Source organism: Balaenoptera acutorostrata, chromosome 8 (assembly GCF_949987535.1).
Source record: "Balaenoptera acutorostrata chromosome 8, mBalAcu1.1, whole genome shotgun sequence".
In the NCBI taxonomy this organism is placed as follows: domain Eukaryota; kingdom Metazoa; phylum Chordata; class Mammalia; order Artiodactyla; family Balaenopteridae; genus Balaenoptera; species Balaenoptera acutorostrata.
In genome coordinates this window covers 81034129-81049184 of record NC_080071.1, presented here as the reverse complement: position 1 = coordinate 81049184, position 15056 = coordinate 81034129, and the positions used below count along the sequence as shown (strand labels likewise).

Here is a 15056-nt window from a genome sequence, read left to right as displayed (position 1 = left end):
GCCAGAAGGGTCAAGTAAGATGAGAAGTGAGACTTTGACTGTTAGATTTAGCAGTGAGGAAGTCACTGGTGACCTTCTCCAGAGTACTTTCTGTGAAATGGTAGAGATGAAAGCCTTATTGGAGTGGATTCAAGATACAACGGGAAAAATGTGACTTGGAGACAGTGAATATAGAAGTCTTCTCCATAGCCCTGTGATTTTGTTGTAAATGAAAAAGAGAAAAATTAAGTGGTGCTGGAGTAATACGTGGGGTTGTGAGGATTTGTTTGTTTGTTTGTTTTCAGGATGGGGAACTGAGGATATTAAATGCAGGTGGAAATTACCTAGCAGGGAGGGAAATTTTGATGATGCTGGGAAGGGAGATTGCTAAAGGGAGGTCCTTGAATAGGTAAGTTGGGATGGAACTAGAGCAATACTTGTTAAACTTCATTTTGTATAGGTATCACCTGGGGTTCTTGTTAAAATGCAGATACGGTTCTGTAGGTCTGGGATGGGGCCTGAAATTCTGCATTTCTAACAAGTCCCTAGATGATGTGTGTGTTTCTGGTCCCTGTGCTATAATTTGAGTATAAGAGCTTGGCACTTCGAGCACAAGAACTAGCAGGTTATATTGGTATACGGTCAGATAGGTTAGTGGATAGGGCCAGAGTTTGTGCAGTGTCTCTTCAGGTTGTTTCTCTTTTTTCAGTGGAACAGGAAGCAATTCATTATCCTAGAGTGGATGGAGGAGATGGTGTAAAATCATCTAGGAAAGTAGAGTCCGTCTAGAAAAGTAGGATTGTGGGGTTGTACTAAGGGCCGACTTGCGGTTAGTGGTTATGAATTTAAATTCAGATGGATTGAATATGGTTGTATGTATGTTATTCTGTAGTTGCTTTCAGCTGTGTGGGTGCATGTGAGGCGTAGGTGGGCAGCTGGTGTTTAGAATGGCAAGTATTTTGGAGGGGGGGAAGGGGGCAAGTTATTTATGGATGTATACAAGGTGCTTAGAAATGACGGACCATGGAATCTAAAGTGTGAAAGGAGGAAAATGAGAGAATGCTAGGTTAAACAAAGAAAATGTGTGGTTTTATTGTTTTTTTTGTTTTTTAATTACAGATCTCCTCATCTTTTTTTTTTTTTCCTCATCTTTAATTTGCTAAGGAGCTCTGCAGATCTTCAGGAGAGGAAAATAGTGTTCATGTCCCCAATTTTTTTTCATCAAGGAACCCTTTCTGTCTCTCTGAGCTTGTATTCTACTAAATAAACTTAGGGAAAATATGTCTTACACTTTTTGGCTAAAGCAAGTATTAACATCAGGGATTATGATATTATTTAAAGTGGAGGGTTGTGCTGCAGATAAGAAAGGAGGGAGGTGTTAAAAGGATTTGTTAAAAATTGCTTCTCTCAGCTCTAAAAACTATTTTAAAATGTATCCCTTTATTTCGGTTAAAATAGATTGTTAACATCCTTGTAAGTCATGCAGATTTATAATCATAGCCATATAATAAAATATTTACTATATGGACAAATACAGAAAGATTTTCAACCATTGGTTTTTGTTTTTTTTTTTTTTTTTTTTTTTTTGTCTCTTTCTCTCTTTTGGATATTACAGATGACCATGGATGAAAAATATGTAAACAGCATTTGGGACCTTCTGAAAAATGCAATTCAAGAAATCCAGCGTAAGAATAACAGTGGTCTTAGTTTTGAGGAGCTCTATAGAAATGCATATACAATGGTTTTGCATAAACATGGAGAAAAGCTCTACACTGGACTAAGAGAAGTTGTTACCGAACATCTCATAAATAAGGTATCCAACTTTAAAGGACTGTTGCTAACTATATTGAATCTAGAAGTATTATTTTTAAAGGTTTCAGGAAACCTATAGAAATAATAATCAATTAGTAGCTATATTATAAAACCTCACTTAAAACTTACAGTCAGCTAAACCAGAATTTTTGATAATTGAGGGAAGGTGAAGTTTGTGATCTTTGATAGATATAATCTTGGAAGCAAACTTTTAATTTACATATGCTTGTTTATTAATATGTTAATTACAGATCATTATTTCTTTCTTTAAATGCTTAATCAGTCAGCCCATTTTAGCTTTCTCTTCTTTCTCTATATATTTGAAAATAATAAGACTACATTGTTTAAAAAATATTGTCTAAGTCTTCACCAAATGAAATTAACTTTATATAAATTTTTTAAGGTAAATTAGTGTTGGACTGTTAACATTATAAAATGGTTCTTTGGTTCCAAAAAGATGTATTTGTTTTTTTAGAGCAAATGTTTTTATAAAGCAGACTCTTCCACTGAAAGTATGTCTTGCTTTAAGATTGTCAGATAAGATGTAAAATACCACAGATAAATAAAAACTTCTCAAAGTTTTTGTGTGGTATTAAGGTATTTGTTTTTTAAATTTTATTTTGAAAAAAAAAATGGAAAGTTGCATCAATAGTACAATGATTTACCAGTTGTCAACATTTTGCCACATTTTAGCCAGTCTTTCTATTGGTACTTGTTATTACTGTTACTGGTATTATTATTATTATTGCTGGACAGTTAAGAGAATAAGTTTTAGATTCATTTACTCTTAAATACTTTGGAATGTTTCTCCTAAGAACAAGGAAATTCTCTCACTTAACCAAAGAACAATGTTCAAAATCAGGCAGTTTAACATTAATATAAAACTGTTTTCTAATATGGTCCGCATTCAAATTCACCAGTTGTCCTGTGTGGAGGTGATGTCATTTATAGCAGTTTGTTTTCGGATCCAGGATCTAATCCAGGATCACACACTCAATTCCTCAGCCTTTCTTTGTCTTTCAGCACATTGACATTTTTGAAGAGTATAGGTCAGTTGTTTTGTAGATTGTCCCTCAGTTTTTGGTTTGTCTGATTGTTTCCTCATGACTAGTTTCAGGTTATGCATTTTTGGCAGGAATAATACATAAGTGATGTTGTGTCCTCAGTGCATCACATCAGGAGGCACATGATGTCAGTTTATCCCATTATTGGTGATGTTAACTTTGATCACTTGGTGTCCGCCAGATTTCTCCACTGTGAAGGTACCTTTTTTCCCTTTGTAATTCATAAGTAATTTGTTCAGATATATTTTGAGACTGTATAAATATCCTGTTCCCCAAGAAACTTTCATGTGATGGTTTTAGCATCCATTGATGATTCTTGCATGAATCATTATTGCTACGATGGTTACAAAATAGTCACTTTCTATTTCTCCTCTTCCTTCTGTAATTCTTTTCTCTTAAATGGGATTACATGAGCAGGTAGCTAGTATCTCATGAAGCAAGGTGATTATGTTCTTCATGCATTCAGCAGTTTTTTGTTAAGTGCCTGCCATGTACAGCTTTCTAAGAAAATCTATTAGATGCAAAGAGATACGATGCTGTCCCTTCCTAGGTTTGTTTTTGCTTTTATTCTGATGTGAGAGATGATACACACATTTAGGTAACAGTGTGAGGCATTATATAATTCAATGAGTTGTATAGGCAATAAATGGCTTAGGAATTCAAATGAGGGAGAGATTACCCTGGGCTGTAAGATTTCATGGGAAAGGATGAAATTGAACTGAGCCATGAAAAATTTGGGATATAAGTGAACAATATGGAAGGTGTTCCAGGATGGCAGATGTCACATGATTATACAGAAATAAACTTGGGTGATAAGTAGAGTTTGATTGAGGTGTATAATAATTTATGGGGATTAGTGGGGTATAGTGTTGCAAAGTTGGTTTGGGCACAGATTGGAGAACTTCAATGCCAAGCTAAGGAATTTGGACTTTACAGTGGAGGTTTATTGGAGGTTTTTAAGTAGATGATAATGTGACAAAATATTTTAGGAAGATTAAGATGAGAATGATATAAATGTAGAATGGGGGGTGTGTGTGCTATAAACAGGAAAAGACCTTGAAATCTACGTTAAGGTGATAGGCTAGAAATGAGTGGATGATGTCAGAAATTCTGAAGACCAGATAGAATTTGGTTACTGGGAGAATTATGGTGCCACCAATAGAATTATTGTGAACTTATAGTAGAAAACTTATTTGGAATGTGTAGAGGAGATGACAGATTCTGTTTTCGGTTATATTGGAAATTTTTATAGTTAGAAAGCACCTTAGAAATCATTTTACATGTGATAAAATTTGAGTGTGAGATTGTAATAAGATGTCCAAGTAGAAATGTGATGTGTTTGGAGATATACAGGTTCAGAGCTTGGGCAGGAACTCAGAACTGGAGATGAAGATCTGACATTTGGTAGCATGTACTGAGGAATATGTGTTGGAGTGCAGAAAATGAAAATCCCAGAGCCAAGGGATGTCATCTTCAAAAGCAAACTATGGTAAATAGGTGTGGGAAATGAAGACTAATTTAAGAAACTTGACATCAAAAGAAGGAAGAAAAGTAGAGTGGGGGAGTTTTGCTTAAAGCTGTTGAAGAGGAGAAGATTGGAGCAACTGAATTTTTGGGTATGGAGAGAGTGTGGAATTGAAGAGTGGAGAAGTAAAGGTAGAAGAGGGGCATGTTCTCGTTTGCCAGAGGTTCTCTAGGGTATGATGATAATATCCCCAGCTAACTCTTATTTAGCATTTACTATGTGCTAGGTCCACTTCTAGTGCTTTCAGATGTGTTCACTTAGGTAATAGTCACAACCCAATGAGCCAGATACTACTGTTATCTCTATTTAAAAGTGAAGAAACAGAGGGCACAGAATTGGTGATTTGTCCAGATGCATGTAGCTAGTAAGTGGCCTAGCTGGAACAGTTTTGAAGCAGTGCGGCTTCAGGCTGAGTCCTTAACTTTTCTATAAATCTGCTCCTGAGGCAAAATGAATGGATCAAGATGCAGTAAATATATGCCGAAATTGAGGGTGCATGTGGGGTTTTAGGAAAATCGGTTCAGTTTTTGTAAAGCTATAGTCCTTTAAGCTTTAGTTCTTGGTTTATTTATAATTAAAATGAAGGAGTTGGCAGTAATATCTTTGAGATGCTTTAGTTCTAAAACTATCATGAATCTAATAATTAAGCAGTGCAAGTTCTGAAAATGAGATGAAGAGACTTGGAGTAGCTCCTGTGGGGAATATACTAAGGAACTGGCAAGTGAGGAAAGAGATAGCTCAGTAGGAGTTGGCCTGAATGTGTGATTTATCGTGTGTTTTTTTTTTTTTTTTAAGCAGTGCTTTGCAGCTTGGGCACAGATGCAGAAAAAACATTTGTAGTTATTTTGGTTTGGTTGAGAATTGGCTCTTTCAAAAAGTGAAGAGTGGAGGGGAAGCCAGAGTGTGAGGTCAGTGTTGATGTGATTGATATTTGGACTCTGAAACATGGTTAGGTAGAAATTGAAGTCATGTGAACAATAACTCCATGGTAACTGTAAGAGCTTCAGCATATTGTAAGTCTCTTAAAGTGGTCCCATATCTAAGATTAACTATCATTTCAAAATATAGGCATTTCCCTGTAATATATTCCAGAGAACATGTATTCAAGTTGATTATGCTAAAGAATTACAAAGTGTATATGCTAAACTGTTATTTCTCTTACAGATGTTGATATATCAACAGTATCTGAAAATATTCTTTAATTTTTTTTTTTCTTTCACAAGTACTCATTTGACCACCTTAAGCTAGTCAGTTTCTGACTAGGGGATGTACCATTGGCAGCATATCTAATGATTGATTTCTTTATTTAAATTGAATTAAGTTTTTGAACCTCTGCTAGTATCTATGCTTTCATTTTTGTGTTTTCCATTGATCTTATTTCATTTTTACTCTTATAAGACACTTTAAAAAGTCATACAAATACGGTACTGTCTGAAGGGGACACTGTTAAAGGAAGTCTATTAACTGACAGGGCCATGATACAGTAGACCAAAATGTTTGTCCCCTGATGTTGGAAGTCTCCATTTGTTTACCAGATGGGACTTAGGGATGTTTTTGATCTAATGTGCAGAAGTATAGTTTGCATGGAAGTCAATATTGCCTGTCTCTACATTGCACCTTCTGACTGGAAGGTAAGAGGGTGGTTTAGGGTTCTGTGGTATCAAAGTAACTGTCTCAGGCTCACAGAATATATCCCTTTTTATGGTTATGAAAGCATTCCTACATGGTCCACTCCCTCATTTTTTTTGTTTACTATGCTTTTAGCAGTTAGCTGAACTGCCTAAGTAATAATAATATATTTTTTAAAGCAAAGTTATTTTCCACTGAAGTGAACCTTTTAGTGCTATGGTATAGACAGTCAGGACCTATCTTTTCACATTGAAGAATTCAGAGGAAATACAATTTTTTCATAGAATCAGAGTTTGTTGGTACTCCGATTTCAAGATGAGAATAGTGAACATTTTGAGGAACATTTTTGGTAAAGCGAAGTGGTATAAGCTACAAGAGGGCAGCTGATGGGAGGATCGTTCTTTGCAGCGAAAGTAGCTGATTATTGGCTTTGGAAATAAGTTTACAGAATAGAAGCAGGCATAGAAAAGCTAAATGCTGTTTCTCTTTCTTAGTAGTGTATTCTTCCTATCTCTAGAAAAATGTTTCCCCGAGAAACTGAGACCCAAAGGAATTCAGTAAATTTCTCAAGACCACAAAGCAAAACTTAAGGTGTGATGTGGCCTTTGTGCCTTGCCATTTAAAAAAAATTCTTGTCTTACTTAGTAAATATGAAGACGTTTCAGAATTCACAGGGATAATTTTCTTCTAAGTAAAATACCTGTAAACGTATGGTTATGTTGGAGAAGAAAAGTTGTGCTACTTTCCAGTTTTAAGGATTTTTAAATTACAGGTCATTTTGTCAGAGCCTCAAAAGTATCCCTGTAAGATTTATCATCACAGAATTTAACATTCAAAAGTATTTATTATTTGCTAGTCTGTGGCTTGGGTGTAAGAAATACATTGGTAAATAGGTTGCATCTGGTCCCTGCATTCATGGAACAGATAAACAGGTAAACAAGTGTTCAGTTATAAAAAGTAATGAAGGAAACAGGATACAGTGATGGGGAAAAATGATGAGAGCAACTACATAGGCCAGGGTTGTTTGAGAAAGTGGTGATGTTTAAACTGGGACTTGAAGGATGAGAAGGTGCTCATGAGAAAAGTGGGTTGAAGAGCATTGCAGGCAAAGGGAATGGTGATGGAACATTTTTTCTGTAAAGGGCCAGATAGTCAATATTTCTAGCTTTCTAAGCCATATGTTCTCTGTCGCAGCTCCTCAACCCCTCTCTTGTAGCACGAGAGCAGCAATAGACTATACACAGTGAACAGGCACAGCGGCTTTATTTTTAAAAGACAGAAGGACTTCCTTTGCCAATACCTGGACTGGAGAAATTTGGAGGGGTGGAGGGGGCATGTCGTGAACAGGGAATTAAGAGTTGGCAGCGGGGAAGAATGGAACAAGATGAGTTTGGAGAGAAAAGCGGAAGCTGCATCATGCCAGGCCTTGAAGCCATGCTATAAGGGGGTCATGCTTATTATATGTACTGTGTAGGTAGCCATTCAAGGATTTTAAGCAAGACAGTGACATGATCTGATGTAGATTTTTAAAATATTATTCTGGTCGCTGTGTGGTGAATAAGCTACAGGGCCCAAGAGTTGAAGTGGGGGCAATAGGATAGAATAATCCAATAATTCAGATGAATGATAGTGGCGATTTATACCAGTCTAGTGACACTGGGGCTAGAGAAAAGTTTTCAGATTCAAGATTTATTTTGGAGGTAGAAAGCTTGTTAACTGTGGTTAGGTTGATTGTATGGAATGAGGAAAAGGGAAGAATCCAAGATGACTTCTAGGTTTTTGGCTTTTGAACAACTAGGAGTTTCCATTTTTTGGTATAGATTTGGGGTAGAAAAAGAAGCTCCATTTGGCAGGTTAATTTTAAGATGCCAATGAAATGAGATATGTAAATCTAGTTCTCTTGAGAAGTTTGAACTGGAAGTGTAAATTTGGGAGTTGTGAGCATATAGATGATACTTAAAGCCCTGGAAGTAGATGAAATCACACAGGAAAAAAAAAGAAGAGGGCTCCAGGTTGAACCCTGAGGAACTTGACCATTTCAGGTAGACTGAGGATTGCAATGGAGACTGAAAAATGGCCAGAATTAGTGGCACTTTAAGACTCAGCTCTAACCTTAAATTATAAAATAATTTAATTTTGACCTTTATTTAGCAGGGTTGTGGTTTTCACAGTGTGTGCGTGCGTGTGTGTGTGTGTGTGTGTGTGTGTGTTAAAAGACAATTTTAAATTCAAAAATAGTGCTAATCAGGGACTTCGCTGGCAGTCCGTTGCTTAAGACTTCGTGTTCCAGTGCAGGGGTGTGGGTTCGATCCCTGGTTGGGGAGCTAAGCTCTCACATACCTCGTGGCCAAAAACCCAAAAAACATAAAACAGAAGCAGTATTGTAACAAATTCAATAAAGACTTTAAAAATGGTCCACATTTAAAAAAAAATCTTCCAAAATAGTGCTGATCAGTTCTATTACTTGAGGGCAGGGTTAGGTTAGGGTGGAGCCATCTTTTTTTATGTTTTTCCCCCCCAGCTTTATTGAGATATAACTGACCAAATTGTCAGATATTTAAAGTGTTCTGTTTGTTTTTTTGGAGTCGTCTCCTTTTAGAAAATTCCTATTTGGGATTCAAACTTAATGGAAATTCTCTAAACTCATAGTAAAGTAACGGAGGACTTGTCTTTTTTTTCTACACACTGCTAAGTACTCCATAATAATAAGAAATAATAATATCAATAGAAGTAATAATAGGAGTTTAATAATAAAGAAGTTAGAAGTAGATGCAGTGGAAGAAGTACTGGATAGAAAGTAGGGAGAGTTAGGCTTTAGGCCTGATTCTACCACTAACAATCTTGAACAAATTACTAGATTTTTCTGGACTTCAGTTTATTAATGTATAAAATGAGATTGGGATTGGTTTTGTTAGCCTCAATGGGCATTAAAATTATATAATGAAAAAGAAAATTATATAATGACTAAGACTTAGGAAAATCATGGTTTTTGCAGTTTACCGTTGTCCTTTCATGTGCCATAATATGTGTTCAAAAGTTTTTTCATTTTTAATTGTTTCTTAAAGTCAGGGGAGAAACTTTCTTTGGTTTTAATGTGGCAAGAACTTTATTATCCCAATTTTGTGATGATTAACAGGTTTCTTAGATTTGACTGGTGCTTAATTTCCCCTTTTCTTTCAAGTTATTACTCTATAGTAATAACTAAATAATGTGGCAGTCTCATAAGTGAGCTTATAAAAGCTAATTCCTGTACTTTGAAAGTTTGTTCTCCTCAGAAAAATAGCTGGACAAAAAAGATGTTGACTTCTTAACTCTAGAAGAAACAGTTTATTATTGCTAAGAAGAATATTTATTCCAGTGGTTTTCAAAGTCTTTCTTTCCATCCTGTTCTTCAAATAACATCGTACTTTGAATGTGAGGAAGGCAGACTAAGAGGAGCTTCATCCTCCGCACTTTTCATTCATTCGGAAAACTGCCTATTGAGGACCTGTTACGTGCCAGGCACTAGGCTAATAAGCATTTGTGTTACACCAAGGATCCCTGTCTTTCTGGAACTTGTATTACGGACTTACATCCTTGAATCTGTGCCTTGTAATCCTGATCAGTTCTCAGCACTTTGCTTTCCAGGTAGGAAAAATGAAGCCTTGAAGGGGAATTTCAATTTTTAAGTGACTTTCTTGTTGAGTATTTTTTTGTAAAGTCTCCTTGTAGAATAACATCCTACCATTTGTATTTTGTATGTAGGGTCACGTTTGCTGAAAATGATGTTTCTATGTAAACTACTTGTTCAGTATATTAATTTTTCTCCCCATTTTTAGAGGGAGAATGGGAAGAACCAGAGTTTTAAGTATTATGTTTATTCATAGTTATATTTAGATGTTTATGTAGTGGTACTAATTGCCTGAGGGAATGAAGTTGGTAAGTTTATGGTAAGCTCTGGACTATTTTGTAGGCCAGTTATTTAAACAGATTTAGCTTTTATAATAAAGATTTTTTAGTGCTTTTCCTTCCTTTCTAGGCAAATGTGAATGAATGTAGAGACTTTTAAAATGGCATTTATGTACAACACATATCCTAAGTACAGTGATTGCAGTTAATTACGAAGGACATTGATAGAAACACTAAGGACTAAGATTTTCATTAGCAAAGACAGATTCACTTCAGAGGCCCACAGATACTGAGTCTCGCCTGTGTTTTATCCACCAAAAAATAATTAAGACACTATGCCTATCAGCAAGAAACCTCCTGATTTTAGTGAGGTAATCAGATTTGAAGGGGGATTACTTTGCCTGAAGAATTCAGGACAAAGTAGAAAGAGGAGGTCACTTTTGATGAGCCTTAAAGGATTATGAAAGATTCATCATGTAAACAAAGGCAAAAGATAGTCTCAGTAGGGAAAATGGCATGAGTAAAAAAGGCAGGTAGGTATGAGCATTGTCTGGTAGACCAGTATAAGTGTAAATGGAACATAAAGGACTTCACATGCATTTGTAGGAATCGAGAATGGTAAAGTTAGTTGGACTAACATTGTAGGGGATTAGGCTTTTATTCTGTGGGTGGTAGGAGCTGTTGGGTTTTAATTTTAAAATAGAGACGGATTGAAACGGAAAAGATGGAGTAAAAGGTTTAGTAGGAGTGCCATTTTCAGTGCTTCTTTGCTACTTATCTTTCATTCTCCTGCCATCTTGTCTTGTCCTTTTTCCTAATTTAAAGTTGTTGGAAGAAACTAAGAACCCATTACATTGAATATTGGAGCAGCTTACGGTGATGACAGGAGTCAGAAAGAAGAGGAAGGCTCTCAGCTAGGTATACAAACCCTTAAGGAATATGATTTGGAAGAGTGACTTGAATATAAATAGGATAATCCCAAAAGAGAAAGAGATTATTAGGGATAAGGTGAGGAAAAAGGATTATTAGAGAGTCAGAAAGATAGCAATCATAGAATATGAGGGGCATAGGAAATTGAGTAGTTTCTACTTTGAAAAGATTGAAAGAGAAATGATGCTGGGGAAGAGCCAAGTTTAGAGTGTTATTTAGCAAGTTCACCCATGTTAAATACCAGCTATGCCCACTTAAACTGTGAAATAGACTGTAAGCACTGTGAGGGCAGGTCCTGCTCTCTATTGTAGTTTCTAGTGATGTTCTTTAAATATTTACTAAGCTAAGACCTGTTTCATTCATTTTTGTGTCTCCTGTTCTTCATATTTGCTCTCCGTAATTGTCTATTGAAATGAATCTCTAAGAATAATACTAACAGTCAAGTGGAAACCATCATGGTTTATATCCATGAACTGCCGAGATCTGTTTTGTCTTCTGTATGTGGGGTAATACTTCTACCTACCCAAGTTAATTACTACTGAATCTAACCACTTTAAGCAGAGTGTGTTTCACCATTTAAAAGCACAGTGTAGTTTTGGGGCTGTATACCTCTGATTTCTTGAGGCTGGAGTCTGTCAGTCTGCTGGGAACCAGATTGTGTGATCTTGTGGAACTGTGTTTTTTCCCTCCATGGTACTCAGGAGAACAAAAAGACTAGTTGCCGTATTGCCATGCTTTGTATATATTTTACTGTTTATTATGTCAGTGTCCCTGTTGTTCAGAGTTTAACTATGGTATTAATGCTAAAATGTACTTGATGCTTTTAATGTATATCTTATTGTCTTAACCATTGGGAATGAAGTACTTTACAAATGATAATCATATTGTCCTTCTATGGTATACTGCTTTTTTATTTCTGTTTTCCTTTCCAACCATTAGGTAAAAAGCTACCATTTTTCATGATACTACTTTGTCCTTAAATCCTGATTTTCCAAGTTGTGTTACTTTTTTAAGAAGTTAAAAAGAATGTTTGAACTAAGAATGTATTTTTTAAAATCCCAAATTTGGATGTTTTTGTTTTCTTTAACATGTAGCAAATTTTCTTTATGAAACTATGAAAATCCGTTGTCCTAATTGCCATCATGTGCCCCTGCTTTGAACCTCACAACTTCTTTAGTACTATTCATTGAATTTTACTTTGTATGGAGGTCATATGAATGCTAATATTAGGCTCCTCTTTTCTACCTCCTTTATAGAGATTGTAAAGTGACCGCATTTTGTATTCCCCATGGTGCCTAGCACCCTGCTTCACTTTTTGGAAGTAATCATTAAATATTTGAATTGTCAGTTCAGGGAAAGATGTTTACGTATCCTTTTGAATTAAGAGCTTCGTTTTGGACACTTTGTGAAATTCTTAAACTTATGTCACTAACTATGTATACATTAGTAAACTTATTTATAGAAGAATCTTCTGACAGCAGTCAAGAAAAACGTTTTCCCTGTAGTGGCTATCTTTAGTTTTGTTAATGATACTGGTATGATTCCTTTGATCAAGGTGGCCACCTTTATTCTAAAAATCAGTGAAAATAATGAAAACAGTACTGTCAATGTAGAAAATATCAAGAGGGCAGTGAATTTTATTCCATTCAGGAATCTCTTGTCATTAGTGAATTCTTAGAAAGTTTAAAATATCTACAGAATTTAAGGTTAGTTCTCCTAACTTTTAGTAGAAGTTTGCTTTGAAATACAAAAATCTTAAGGTTGTTATATGTATTATGAGATAGCAACATCTATTCACCAAACTTAATGGAGGTTGGCTCCATTACGAACTTCTCAAGGTGTGAAGTAAAAGAATTCCTTCTAGTTATGGAGAAATTTCTGTTCTTTAGAGGAGGGAAAGCAAGAATCAAGTGGAAATTGAGAGTTTAGAAAATACTGTATAAAATATGTGAATATATAGGTATACGTGTTTTACTTATGTTGCTTGTTTCAGAAAATTTAAGGCACTTATGTATTTTCTGAGTATCTTGTTAAAATGCAGATTATGATTCAGTGGGTCCAGCTCACCAATGATGATGATGATGATATTGACCATGATTCTGCTCTGTGCATACCACACTCTGAGTAGCAAGATTCAAATATGTATATGAATAATTTTATGAATATGTAATACAAGTAATATTATAATAGAAGCAAATGCTTATGTAGCATTTACTGTGGGCTAGGCACTGTTCTGAGTATTTTGTGTATACTAATTTTATCCACACAACAGCTCCTTGAAGTGGGTGCTATTTCTGTTTTTATAAAAACTGATACATAAAGAAATTAAGTAAGTTGCTCAAGGTCACACATCTACTAGATGTGAGTCTGTGATTTGAATCAGGCAGATGGGCCTTTTAGCATCTGTATTGCTGTGCTGCCACTGTTCACCATGTAATCTTTTAAGTCAAGAATTCTCGGCATAACGGGAAGAGCTGTGGAGCTTTTTTCAAAGGATGTGTCGGATTAGGAGACATATCCTCTACACTCCATGGCTTGGCTTCCATTGAGATTCACTTACACAGTCAGCCACTTTGATTGGTAGGGTTATGTCACATCCCTTCGGTGTGATGAAGTGAAAAATATTTTGAGATCTTCAGGAATTATTCTTTAATGGCATTTCTAGGAAAAACAGGGTTTATATAACTGGTAAAATTTGTAAAGTGACAAGCCCCCGGATCACATACGCAGGGCTCTGAAAAATTCAAATGTTGTGAGAACTTATATGCTATTTTTGATCATGGTAAATGTTGCATATTTATGTAAATACTCTGGTTTCATCAGGTGCGACAAGCAGTATGTTTTAGAATTTAGAGCCAAGAACGATACTTAGCAAGTATCCAGTGGCTGTCTCAGTTACAGGCACACCTTGTTGTGCTTAGCTTTACTGCCCGTAGCAGATAACTTCATTTTTTTTTCCCACAAATTGAAGGTTTGTGGCAACCTCCTGTTGAGCAAGTCGGTCAGGCACCATTTTTTCAACAGCATTTGCTCACTTCATGTGTCTGTCACATTTTGGTAATTCTCGCAGTATTTCAAACTTTTTCATTATTATTATATTTGTTATGGTGATCTGTGATCGGTGATCTTTGATGTTGCTGTTATAGTTTTGGGGTGGGAGGCACAAACTGTGCCCAAATAATATGGCGAACTTAATTAATGAATGTTGTGTGTGTTCTGACTGCTCGCCTGACCAGCTGCTGCCCTGTCTCTTTCCCTCTCCTTGGGCCTCTATTCCCTGAGACGTAACAGTATTGAAATTAGGCAAATTAGTAACCCTAATAATGGCCTCAAGTATTCAAGTGAAGGGAAGGATGGCACGTCTCACTTTAAATCAAAAGCTGGAAGTGATTAGGCTTTAGTGATGAAGGCATGTTGTAAGTTGAAATAGGCTGAAAGCTAGGCCTCTTGTACCAAACAGCCAAGTTGTAGATGCAAAGGAAAAGTTCTTGAAGGAAATTAAAAGTGCTTCTCCAGTGAACACACGAATGATAAGAAAGTGAAATAGCCTTATTGCTGATGTGGAGAATGTTTGAGTGGTCTGGATCGAAGATCACACCAGGAACAACAGCATTCCTCTAAACCAAAGCCTAATCCTGAGCAAGGCCCTAACTCTCTTCAGTTCTGTGAAGGCTGCGAGAGGTGAGGAAGCTGCAGAAGAAAAGTTGAAGGCCAGCAGAGGTAGGTTCGGAGGTTTACGGAAGGGAGCCGTCTGCGTAACATACAAGTAAGTGCAAGGTGAAGCAGCAAGTGCTGATGTAGAGACTCTCAACTAATCCAGAAGATTTTCAGTGTAGACAAAACAGCTTTCTAGTTGAAGAACATGTCATCTAGGACTTCCATAGCTAGAGAGGAGAAGTCAGCGCCTGTCTTCAAAGTTTCAAAGGATAGGCTGACTCTTGTTAGGGGTTAATGCAGCTGGTGACTTTAAGTTGAAGCCAGCACTCATTTACCATTCTGAAAACCCTAAGCCCCTTAAGAACTATGCTAAATCTACTCTGCCTGTGCTCTATAAAGGGAACAACACAGCTTGGATGTCAGCATGTCTGTTTACAACATGGTTTACTGAATATTTTAAGCCCACTGTTGAGACCTACTGCTCAGAAAAGAAAGATTCCTTTCAAAGTATTATTGTTCCTTGACAGTGCACCTGGTCACCCAAGAGCTCTGATGGTGATCTACAGACGATT

At 36.3% G+C, this 15056-nt stretch overlaps 1 protein-coding gene across 2 annotated transcripts in view; it reads left to right on the top strand.

The window, feature by feature from the left end:
* Window positions 1–15056, top strand: part of CUL3 (cullin 3) — a 97316-nt gene that overhangs the window by 18659 nt on the left and 63601 nt on the right. Inside the window, exon 2 of one of the 2 annotated variants that reach the window (XM_057551241.1) lies at window positions 1595–1792. The exons of the other annotated variant lie outside the window; for it this stretch is intronic. Within the exon in view, the coding sequence (XP_057407224.1) occupies window positions 1595–1792 (198 nt within the window). The remainder of the gene's footprint in view (window positions 1–1594; window positions 1793–15056) is intronic. 2 annotated transcript variants of the gene reach the window in all.